This window comes from Trachurus japonicus, chromosome 10 (genome assembly GCF_045865225.1).
Source record: "Trachurus japonicus isolate A0001 chromosome 10, Traja_1.0".
NCBI classification, from domain to species: domain Eukaryota; kingdom Metazoa; phylum Chordata; class Actinopteri; order Carangiformes; family Carangidae; genus Trachurus; species Trachurus japonicus.
In genome coordinates this window covers 14465166-14477219 of record NC_140916.1, presented here as the reverse complement: position 1 = coordinate 14477219, position 12054 = coordinate 14465166, and the positions used below count along the sequence as shown (strand labels likewise).

Sequence of the window (12054 nt, the reverse complement as noted above, 5' to 3'; positions counted from 1 at the left end):
TTCTGGGAAATGCAAACAGACCCAAGTGTTTAATATCTATTTCATTAGGTCTAAGCTATAAACCTAATAAATACATCTGAAAAGTAAAAAAACAAAAAAAACAAAAAAGATTTAAGTTAAAACAAATACATACTGTACAACATTCAATGTTAATCTGTTTATTATAAAAGAAAATGTATTGAATGACATGAAGTAGAATGATTCCCATGTTAGCACTAATTTTTTTTTTTTTGAACTCATACTGACCGATTACTACCTTCTGACACAATGGAAAACAAAAATAAAAAATAAAGATATACAAAAAAAACAATAAAAACAAATATTGTCCATGAGCCGACACTAAGTGCTATCTGTACGGACTGAAACAAACAGGCAGTTTATGTCAATCCTATTATTACATCTGTATGCAAAATCTCTAGCCGACACTATGCAGCCTGTAGATTATGGCATTGAAATATCATTTTAAAGAAATAAAAACATGGAAATAAGAAAACAAAAAATGTAAAAGGTGCAGTGAAATAAAACAGAATGTGTTTAATGGACAAAAACAGAACCCACATTTGTTCACTAACCACTGAAAAAAATTAAATAAGCAATGTATATCTTCCCTGCCACATTACCCACATGTGGGATCACCAACAATAACACAATAAAAAAAATATATTTCAGATCATATTCTCTTGTACAGAAGTTGGTCTCAAACAAACGGAGACCGGGAACAAACGACTCAAGCAAATCCTCCTCGCATCCGTTATAAAATCTCCACCTAATCCTTCAAATAGTCAGTGATTGACGCACCAGGCGATGCATTGGAGAAACTTTGTTTTACTCCATTGTGGGGCGGCGGGCGGGCGAGCGGCGGGCGGGGGGGTGGGGGTGGGGGGCTTCACTTCCTTTATTACAGATCTAAAAATGCATGAATGTATCGTGATGACCAAGAAAAGAAAAAGGTCACCTGCTTACATAATCGTCAGCTGAGGTTTCACACCGACTGAAGTAGGTAACCCCGTTTCTATTTTGTTAAAACGGGGGCTCACTGGGCGACGTGACGTCTCCAACCGCTTTCAGAAGCGTGGCCTAAATGTTAAAAATGACTGCTGGAATGAGACGGAGCACTATTCAATTAAATGTGTTTTTTTTTATTTTATTTCAGTGCTATTTTTGTGCTTTTAGATCCTTCAGCTTCATCATCGTCATCATTCAATCGTTAGACATCAACACCGGTCTCGAGCCTCCAGCAGCTTTAACTTCCTCATTACTGTTAAAATTATAAATGAACGTCACCTTTTTATTGCAGCTTTCGAAATGTTTCACCTCTTATTTTACCTTCTGGGTTAGTTTTTGATTCATTGCGTGTTTAGTTGCTGATGTTATTATCATTTAACCAATGATACCAAAGATCAATTACACGATGTGCTGGTTCAACCATCTGTTTCTTCGTTTTGGTGCGATCTTACACCGTGAAATGGAAAGACTGATGTGGGCAGAGCTGGATGCTGCGATGCCGACACTAGACGAACATTATTGTTGACATGGACTCAAAGACAAAAACAGGGTGGGTGGGGGGGTGGGGGTAGGATTGGGGGGGGGTGGGGGCACCTAAAAGGCACAGGCAAATGGAGCAGCGCGTGTTGCTCAGTAGGTCTCTGGTATAACAAAGTCAAACTCCGTGGCGCCTTGCGGAGGAGAGCTTATGGCCGACCGCGGCTGGCCGTCGGGCGTCATGTGCGCGTCGGGCTCGGTGAAGATGTCGTCCCAGTTCAGCATCCTGCTCTGGGTGGAAGAGTGGACGTCCCCGCCGCCGTCGGTGATGTGGTGCACGCTGCCGTCCTCGGAGATGACGGGCACGCCGGGCCCGTCGGTCGTCCACGAGTACGACTTCATCTGCACCGTCTTGCACGGCAGCAGGCGGTACAGGTTGTTGTCCGCGTCGTCCTTCTCCTTGCGCCCGCTGGGGTCCTGGTTGTGCATCTGCTTGCAGTGCGTGGACAGCAGCTGGTAGTTCATGAACATGTCGTTGCACACCAAGCACTGGTACCGCCGCTCGCCCGTGTGGTGGATCTCGTGTTTAGTTCTGTACTCGGCCAGGGCGAACACCTTGTTGCAGTAGCGGCACGGGTACTTCTTCTCCCACGAGTGGGTGTTGAAGTGGCGGCGGAGGCTCGTGAGACACACGTAGGGCCGCTTGCAGACGATGCACACGTAGAACGTCTTCCCGTCCATGATCAGCTCGTAGTGATCCTCCAGCTCCGTTTTGGACTTCTTCTTGTTCGGGCCGGCCTTCTGCGGCGGCGATAGTTTATCAAAGGTTTTCAAAGGCGCCGACATCAACGCTCGCTTCCCTTTATTGGCCTTCGAGCCTCCCTCGCCCGGGTCCTCCTTCACCGGGACAATGTCATAGGTATTTTCTCCGATATTGGCGTAAACCTTACAGCCCGACGAAATAGAGTCAATCTCCGTGGTCGTGTTGAGCGTCACCGTCTTTTTTGCCGCCATGGCCGATTTGGGAACGTTAGCCTGGTTATCCGGGCTTTCGGAAACATCCAAGAGGCGTATTTTGAAGTTCCCCTGCTGAGATGAAGTCGAGACTTGTTTTTTGTGGACCCCCAGGATGTCGCTGTTCTCGGAAGACTGAGAGGCACTCGTGGGTTCGGGGGTGAAGCTGCCCGACCTGGCTGGCGTCGTGGGAGCGCTTCCTGAGGAAACTCTGGCGGGGGAAGACGAGTTATTGGAGCTGGAGTCTGGACTGCGCAGAGGGCTGCGGTCTGGGAGACTGGGAATCTTAATGGCGGCCGTTCTCAACGTGTTTGTCGCTTGATCTCTAAGTTTTACACTCGTATTGTTTGATTCTTCACTTCGCTTTGACGCTACATTCTCTGAATCGGGCGTGTTGTCGACGTCGATGATCTCGCCGCCGTCGGCTTTCTTTTTGGCCGCTATGGTTTGAGCATCTGTTTCTGAGACGAACATAACATCGCTGTCCGAGTCGTCGTCGTCGCCGCCCGCGCGTTTGCTCGTCTGATTGAACTCCTCCGCGGATATCGAGAAGGACTCTGTGATGATCGGCATCATCTCCGGGGATGTGTCGCTTTTGCTTTCAGCCTCTTTGGACAAACCAGGAAGACCCTTGACTTGAGATAAAGGAGACCCCAAGTTTGCAATGAACCTCACTCCGAGTATCTGTCCAGCGTTTATGAGCTCCTCGAGCATGTCGGAGCGCACGCGGACGATCTTGGAGCTGTACATGTAGTTGAGAATCTGCTCGAAGATTTCTGCTTTGATGAAGTTTAACTCGATCACTTGTCCGGCTACACTGAAGAGCTGGTGGAAGTACGTGCTGGAGGCGGAGAGGACCGTTTTGTGAGCTCTGAACTTCTTGTCCTGAATGATGATGGTGACGTCACAGAATAATCCATGGTTTCGCTGCTCATTCATGGACTTCAGCACAGACGCTGGGTACTGTGTGTCGGTCGCAGATATCAGCTTTAGACTTGGCATGTCTGGAGAGGAAAAGAAAAGGGAAAAAAAAAAAAAAGTTAAATAAATTACACAACAAAAACTACATCGATGCCTTAGTAAAAGTGTCAGTTAAAGAGATGGCTTAAATCCAGCATTTGTCGTACTCATATCTGGCTTTACCACTTCATCGAACTCAAACTCACCCAGCTGTCAAAATCTCATCAAACCAGGAAGTCCTGGTTCTCTTTTGCACATGTTCACTCGGTTTCCTGCATGTTAACTTTCAAGTGATCTAAAGCTGAAATGACTGAACTATATGATCATATTGGAGGCTGCAAACATGTGCTGCTCTCTTGAATTATATATAACTTCATACAGATATTTGTTAGCCTACCCCCATTGATATGAATGGGATGTACAGAATACAAGTGTTTAATGCACTGTGGTTAAACAGGACAGGGAAAAGTGCAGCCTAAATAGATCACACATTTCAATCAGCGCTTCAATCTGTTTAATAAATGAATTAATTTAACACAGGACTGTTTTGTTAGCTTAAGCTAATTGTGTTTTTACACATTGCCTTGTGTTTTGGGGACTTACTATTATCCATATGGCGTTTACAGACGTGTAGTTTACAAATAAACTACATGAACAGAGTATGCATGTGAACAAATAAAAGCTAACGTTGTTGTTTTATTAACCAGGAAACAAAAACGACAACGTTACCTTTAGTTGATATCAGCTAATAATCGACAGGTTTGTCAGACTTGCAGTAACTAAACTCCCTGAATTACTGGACTCAAATGACACAGCGAAAAGCACTAAGACTGCGTTTCTTATCATTAGTGCGAGGGTTATTTACTATAAGGAACCTGTCGTTGTGGTTGTTATTACTGTTATTGGTGAGTTTAAACGTGTTTGTTAGCCGGCTAACAAAAGGTATCGCTGCTCCTTCACTCTTCCTCCTCATTAATGAAAGGACGCAGCGCGGCCTAGCTCCCTGCTGGCTACACACACACACGAGCTCCGCCGTGGAAACACAACCAGGCATTTACGATCTTACCGCTTGTTTAAAAAATAAATACATAACAATCACGTTTACCTGCAACCGTGATGTTTCCAGCCAAGACTAAGCAGAGCAGCCACCGCCTCCCGTAAACAGTAACTTATCCGGGGCTACAAACAATGGCTAACGGCTGCTGCTGTCCGCTACCGATCCGCCGCTAGGAGGCGCTGCGCTGCCGCTTAAATGAGCACGGAATATAAATATATATAATTATTATAATAACGTAATTATATAATAAATAACTAAATTATCTTCATGTTTGAAAAAAAAAAGAATTAAATAATGTCTGAATATTATTTCTGTAAAAATGATTATGTCTCCTCAGCGTCGATATAACTTCCGGTTCACCTTCAAAATAAAAGCATATTTAACACACTGAGTAAAAAGTAAACCGTTGCAAAAGGTTGAACATAAAATAAAAACTGTAATATAGAAAAATAAAGATCTCGTTGATATCTTACAGCATTTTTATGTGTTTATTAATATAATTACTGACAAACTAAACTATTTTGTTATGAGTATAAGCGGAACTAGTGTGTTGTATGCATGTGAAGACCCGGACTCTATTAGGAGACGGACGCTTGTTTTGCTTGCGTACTTTGGAGAAAGGAAGGAAGAGTCGTCCTCGCTGTTTGTTTGTTTGTTTCTCAAACAGTTTTACTTACATTAAAGTTTTAATCTTAAAGTCTAGTCAACCCCGGGGCCGTCGGTCGACAACATGCCGCAGTCGGACAGGTCGAGCTCGGACAGCGGCGGAGGGGGGCCGCGGAGTCCTCGCGCTCGGAGACCCCGGACTCGATCCCGATCCCGCAGCCGCAACCGGAGCGACAGCCGCGACCGGAGCCTGTCCCCGTACAGCTTCGGACCCAAACTCCCGAAGCCGCGGAACCGGGAGCGGGAGCGCGAGGAGCGGGAGCGGCGGTTCCGCGAGGCGAGGAACATCCGGAGGATCCGCATCGGGAGTCCCGCCCGTCGCAGCCGGTCCCGGTCCCGGTCCCGGTCCAGGTCTCGATCCCGGTCCAGGGAGAGGCACGGGCACAGCGGCAACAACACGAGTAACAACAACAATAGCGGCGGCGGCGGCGGCGGCGGCAGCAGCGGCCACAACCACTGGTTCGAGCCCCGGGAGCCTCCGTCCAAACACGGCGGCTTCAGAGACGAGTACTACTACGAGCAGCAGCGGGACGACGCGCAGAGGCAGCGGCAAGAGGCCTTCATCGCCAGGTACAGACAGACAGACAGACAGACAGATGGATAGACTTTTATTATTAGACTCAAGGTCCATTTAAAAAAGGCAAACAAACACGTACAAATTTAAAAGAGATAGCCATACCAGTGTCTCCACATGGCTGACTGGTATCTCACAGCACTGAGACCAGGATTGGACAACAGCATTTCATCAAAAGGATTAATTAAAAAAAACAAAAAAAAAACATCCACAGAATGTCTAGAGGGGTCCAGAATAAAAGTATTAAAGCAGAAGTAAGTGGTCCGGTCGTTTTCGCTAATGCTGCGTTCCAGGCAGGCTTTTGAAATCGTAAATTACAGCTTCAAGTCACAACTTACGACTTTGTAGCGTTTCAGGCAACCCACTCGTGTTTTTCCGACCTGTTTTACCGGTGAAAGTCACTATAACGGCCACTCGTAACTTCTGACAGGTAAACTTGTACCAGATCGAACTGGTACCACTTCACGGTCGGAAAAATACGAGTTTCCCTGAACGCACCATAACAGTCCTCGTCGCTACGTGACCACATTCACTGCGTCCCTTGGCTGCACACACAGCCCTGCATGCCGTTCTCTCTCCTCATTGGATAAAAACTGTAGGATACGAGAAATGTTTTCTCCTCGGCTCAGAGCAGAGCAGAGGGACTGACAGACCCGTGTTTCGGTCCAAACACTCTATGTAAGTGATTGCTGTCGGAAGATATAACTATTTAAGACTTATATTAACACAAATATATCACTTACTTCTGCTTTAATTTTACTGAATTTTAAAAAAAATAGTATATAAATAATTGTTTAATAGATTTTGGCGGGTCCGAAATATATATTTACATCTGGTTACGTTGGCAACGACAGCATGGAATGATCTCTATGGCAACAGCATTAGAACTTTAGCTACTGCTGTAACTGGCGACCAGTAAAACAGAAGGTTGGAGCGAGAGCAGGCAGTGTGAGTTCTACACCTACTGGCCAGGAGGAATTAAACTTGTAGCTATCACCTTTAAAACAGAGTTAGAGTTAGATTTAGGTTTAGATTTATTTTACACAGTTGAAAATACACAAGTTAAAGGAGCAATTTGATAATTTACAGTGCTGGAAAACAGCTTATTAGACGTCTGCCCTCCACCCAATGAAATATGTCATACAAAAAAGATAACACAACATACAAATGAACTGAATCAGAAATATGTAAATGATGATGATAATAATAAAAGAAAAATCATCATAGGGAAATTACACAGAGATCAACAGAAGATCAGAATAAACAAATAACAATAAAAGGAAACAAAAGAGCAAAACGAATAAAGAAAGAAAGAAAAAAATAGTTTTATGGAGATTACACAAAGAAAGTAAGTGTGTGTCTTGTCATTATTTCCAAGGTTTATGCCAGCGCAGTTACATTTACAGAGCAGAAATTAAATGATGTTTCAGACATCCTTTGAAAGGATCAATTCAGAAATGCATTGATGAACTTCCAGAGATGTCTGGGAGCTCACTAAAAAAGATTAGAAAACATTAGTCGAAACTTGAGTCTAAATTCAAATAAAACAATGCTTTTTTTTCTGATATCCATGCTTTATTAATGTATATTTATAACAGTTTGTACCACAGGCCGTTGGTTAAATAGATAACCCTGATGACAACACAGATGATTATTTACACAAATCTGTCCAGACTCACAGAAAACACCAAAACAGTGGAAATCAGTCTGTCTCTTTTAAAGCTGTGATCTGAAACTACCAACTAGGATGAGACAGTATGGTTGAAATCGATATCACAGTATCATCATTATTATTAATAGCAGTAGTTTTTTTCATCATATGCACATATAGTAAAAATTAACAGTCACACAATCATCATCGATTTTCCTTCCAGACTATATTCAATCAAATTTATAAGCCCATAATTACGGCATATGTCAGGAGCTAACAAGCTTGTACATGCCTACTCTTTAATTATAATCATGTATTAAGCCTTAACTATTTATATTTCAATGGTGCCAAAAATACAAAAAAAAACAAGAAAGATGCTTAACTGCTTATCAAAGTCAAAACAGCTATCACAATAACCCCTATAATCCATTGACAAAAACAACAAACAAACTTATATTGTCTGCAACTGTACTTCTGTTTATTTTTTTAAAAAGATGAATTATTCATGTTTAGAATGGATGTATGTATTTCATTTTAATAAATGTAATCAATAACTACAGTAGGTGTTTCTTCAGACTACTGCATCTGTGTGTGTGTTGCAGGCGTCTTCAGGAGAGGGAGCGGATCGGTGAGTTAGGTTGTCCCGAAGTTTGGGGATATTCACCCAGAGTGAAGGAACCAGAGTAAGTGCAGCAGAGTCTTTTATAACAACGTGTTCAGTGTGACACTCGCTGGTTATCGGGGTCGTTGACTCTCCGGTGCTTTTCTCCGTGCGGAGAGTTCACAAGGTCGTTTTTATTTTGTTTTTCTCTCCCAGCTCTGACGAATTCACACCAGTTGAAGAAGACGAGAAAAACAGCAGCTCAGAGTCGAGCTCAGAAGGTATACAGACTACGCAGCGTACTGTGAACATGAACACATTTCTGTGACGTGGTGGTGTGTCGTTTGATTTTTACAAGGAAATCTTGTTTGTTGTGAACAGAAGAGAAGAAAAAGAAGAAGAAGAAGAAGAAGAAATCCAAGAAAAAGAAGAACAAAAAGCACTCGGAGGACAGCGAGCTGGAGTCAGAGTCAGACGGTGAGACAGTCACTGCTACATTCATATGTAAAAGCTCGACGGCGCCTGTTTCTTCAGATTTATAAACTGAGTTGTTGTGTTTCTTATCTTCCAGAAGAAGAAATAAAGAAGAAGAAAAAGAAGAAGAAGAGTAAAAAGTGAGTGTGAACCTGCAGTCGGGAGCTTCACTCGAATAGAAACGGAGGAGAACATGAACTATAAACATCACGTGTTTCCTAACAGGTCCAAGAAATCCAAGAAGAAGAAGGCGAAGAAGAGCCGCAAGGAGTCGAGCGAGTCGAGCAGCGAGGAGTCTGAGGAGGAGGAGGAGGAGGAAGATCCCAACGGGGTGATGTGGGTGGAGAAGACCTGCATCGACGAGCACATGGTCGGCCCCGAAGCTCCGCTCACCCACTTGTCCCAGGACGACCGGCCTTTAGAGTGAGTCCGCTTGACCTCCGCTCCGTTGGAAGAGCACTCGAGATTCATGAAACGTGAAACGGAGAAGCGATGCCAAAGGGCCGATTTTCTGCAGTGGTTCTTTTGTGTTTTAGCTTATTTTCTGTGTCTGATGCTGCTGTTGAAGGGATAGTTCAACATTTTGGCAAATTGGCCCATTGCCATGATCCCTATAGTCATAGCAGTAGGTTTGTTACCTTTAATTGTCGGTGCAAGGAGCCACAAGCTGCTCAGAGCTATGCTACAGAGGCTCATGGGGTTTCTTGGTTTCCCTCATCAAACTCATCAAATACACAATCCAACAACTCCAAAACGCTCTGGTGGACAAGTTGTGACCTGCACATTCACCACACTATGAGATAATAACAGAACGTTACCAGACAGAGTTGTTTTCGAGGCACATGCAGAGACTGCTTGCTGAAAAACTGCCCCTGAAGGCAACGTGCATCAGTGGTTTTGTATGAATTTCCCTCTAAAACAACTCTGTCTGGTAACGTTGTGTTACTATCTCGTAGCGTGGTGAATGTGCAGGTCACAACTTGTCCGCCAGAGCGTTTTGGAGTTGTTGGATTGTGTATTTGATGAGTTAGATGAGAGAAACCAAGAAATCCCATGAGCCTCCGTAGCATAGCTCTGAGCAGCTCACGGCTCTGCTCCGCCGTTCTAAAAACAGCTTGCACCGACAATTAAAGGAAACAAACCTACTGCTATGACTATAGGGATCATGGCAATGGGCCAATTTGCCAAAATGTTGCGCTATTCCTTTAACTCCAAGACAACAGATACAGCTACACAGAGCACAAGAAGAATTATTTTCTTGGTAACACAGTTAAGGGTTTTGTCTATAAAAGTTCCCCAGAGCTCTGTGTTCATCTTTGTGTCAAGACAAAGTAAACAATATATTCCAGTTCAGAATTTGTATTTACAGATCTCATACAGTTTTATCACTTACACATCACTGACATCATAGCTTCATATCATCCCACGACCTGACTGAATGACTCTTATTGTGAAACCATTCAGCCTGTTGATAGTAAGTGCACGTTTCTCTTCCTCCAGTTTTGGTCACGCCCTGCTGCCAGGTGAAGGTGCTGCGATGGCGGAGTACGTGAAAGCAGGCAAACGTATCCCGAGAAGAGGAGAGATCGGTCTGACCAGCGAGGAGATCGCAAACTTTGAGAAGTCTGGTTACGTGATGAGCGGCAGCAGGTGAGTGAAGCTTGTAGATCAGACCTAAGAAGTCTGCAATATTACCATATTATACAGCGGGGAAAATAAGTATTGAACGCGTCAACATTTTTCTCCGAAAATATATTTCTAATAGAGCTATTGAGATGACATTTTCACCAGATGTCGGCAACAACCCAAGTAATGCACACATACAAAAAAATCCAAACATTTAAATCAATTAAATAAATTAAGTAATGTGTAATAAAGTGAAATTACACAGGGAATACGTATTGAACACACGAAGAAAAGGAGGTGCAAAAAGGTTTGGAAAGCCAAGAAAGCACAGGGTTTCTGCAGGTCATTAAAAAGCATTAAAAGTTATTAAATATATTTTGCTAAAATTAAGGCCTTAAATGGCATTAAAAGGCATTAAATCCGATTCTCAAAGGCATTAAAAAATTGATTGATTCATACAGTGAGATTTTGATATCATTACATCCCTATAGAGCACAAAAAGCTGAAAAATGGGGAGATTATACAGTTAATCTACAGTAAAATTAAGCTTGGGTGAAGAAATGGAGAATTTTCTAAATTAATATTTTTAGGTGGTGGCAGGATACTGTTGACTTTTTTTTTTTTTTAATCGCTATCAGAAAAAATCGGAATCGGCAGGTCAGGCTTTTTAAAAATGGGTGATTGGCCAGAAAATTGCAGTTGGTGCTCCCCTATTGGTGTGATAAACATGTAGAACCAAGTAATTGGGTGTGCATATGTGTATATAGGTAAGTGTATGTATGCACACGTATCGTATTTGCAGTCACGGGCATTAAAAATGTTTGAAATGGCATTAAAAAGGGCATTAAAAAGCATTAAATTAGATTTGCTGGTACCTGCAGAAACCCTGAAAGCAGCTGTCTGTCAGTATTTAGAAAGTAATCCTGTCCCCTATCAGTGCAAAGTAATATCAGCTGGTTTAGTCCAGTTGTCGCCTATGAAAAGGTTTCTCATCACTAAGGTATCACACAAAGAGCTCTCAAGACCTTCAGAAACTTATTTTGCAGAACACACTGATGGCATCGGTTACAGACGTGCCTGAATGCACCGTTTCATCCGTCAGTGCCATTATCCAGAACTAAAAAAACATAATTTTACCATAAACTGGCCACGACCAGGTGCTCCTCATAAGATTTCTGACAGAGCAAAGGAAAACTAAGAAGAGTTGTCCAAGAGCCGAGGAGCAGTCAGTACATTCATTAAAAAAAACAGTGTAATGCATTTAACCCCCATGGCCTCTATGTATGCTCACCATGCAAGTCTATTGACGCGTTCAGTACTTATTTTGCCCGCTGTATATTAACACAATGTGAAAGTGAAAAGAATGAAGCAGGCTAAAGAAGTGATCGTCAGTTTTTTTTTAATGCAACACTGACAATCTCTCACATGTGACCCCGCAGACATCGTCGTATGGAGGCCGTGCGTCTGAGAAAGGAAAACCAGATCTACAGTGCAGACGAGAAGAGAGCGCTGGCGTCGTTCAACCAGGAGGAGAGAAGGAAGAGGGAGAGCAAGATCCTGTCGAGCTTCAGGGAGATGGTGTACAGGAAAACCAAGGGCAAGGAGGAGAAGTGAACATCACATTTCCTTCTGCCACACATCCTTATTCTTTGTCTGTGGATTATTATATTCAGTTTTAGGGGATTGTACAGTGTGGAGGGACGATTTTAACTGTAAAGAAATGTGTACAAGTTAAACTCTGAACAGTATTTAGTTGTGTTGCTTCCTTCCCGTTTCCCCTCTGGAACTAGTCTTTCATTTTGTTCAACCATCATTTTGTTTTGTAAGATTTTGCCTATTGTCATGGAGAGAATGCTAAATAAATTTTCACTATGAATTCATCTTGTAGTTTTCACATTTCTTTTTTTAAATCTAATCTGAGAGCAGTGGGTCCCAACTTACTAAAGGGA

At 43.0% G+C, this 12054-nt stretch overlaps 2 protein-coding genes across 3 annotated transcripts; one reads left to right on the top strand and one right to left on the bottom strand.

The window, feature by feature from the left end:
- Positions 1-188: 188 nt before the first annotated feature.
- Positions 189-4680, bottom strand: zbtb33 (zinc finger and BTB domain containing 33). Its single transcript, XM_085789384.1, has 2 exons — positions 4562-4680; positions 189-3500 (listed from the first exon to the last, which is right to left on the bottom strand). Exon 2 carries the CDS (start codon positions 3496-3498, stop codon positions 1636-1638), a length of 1863 nt encoding a protein of 620 aa, XP_085645510.1. The 5' UTR covers positions 3499-3500; positions 4562-4680; the 3' UTR covers positions 189-1635.
- Positions 4681-5073: 393 nt separating this feature from the next.
- On the top strand, positions 5074-11985 carry nkap (NFKB activating protein). 2 transcript variants are annotated; one of them, XM_085789366.1, is made up of 8 exons: positions 5074-5749; positions 8007-8087; positions 8222-8286; positions 8387-8482; positions 8577-8619; positions 8705-8902; positions 9980-10129; positions 11545-11985. In XM_085789366.1, exons 1-8 carry the CDS (start codon positions 5244-5246, stop codon positions 11717-11719), a joined length of 1314 nt encoding a protein of 437 aa, XP_085645492.1. In that variant the 5' UTR covers positions 5074-5243; the 3' UTR covers positions 11720-11985. The 2 variants fall into 2 exon arrangements, with proteins under 2 accessions (XP_085645492.1, XP_085645493.1); XM_085789367.1 differs by lacking the exon at positions 8387-8482 and having other exon boundaries at positions 5227-5749; positions 8583-8619.
- The last annotated feature ends 69 nt before the right edge of the window (positions 11986-12054 follow it).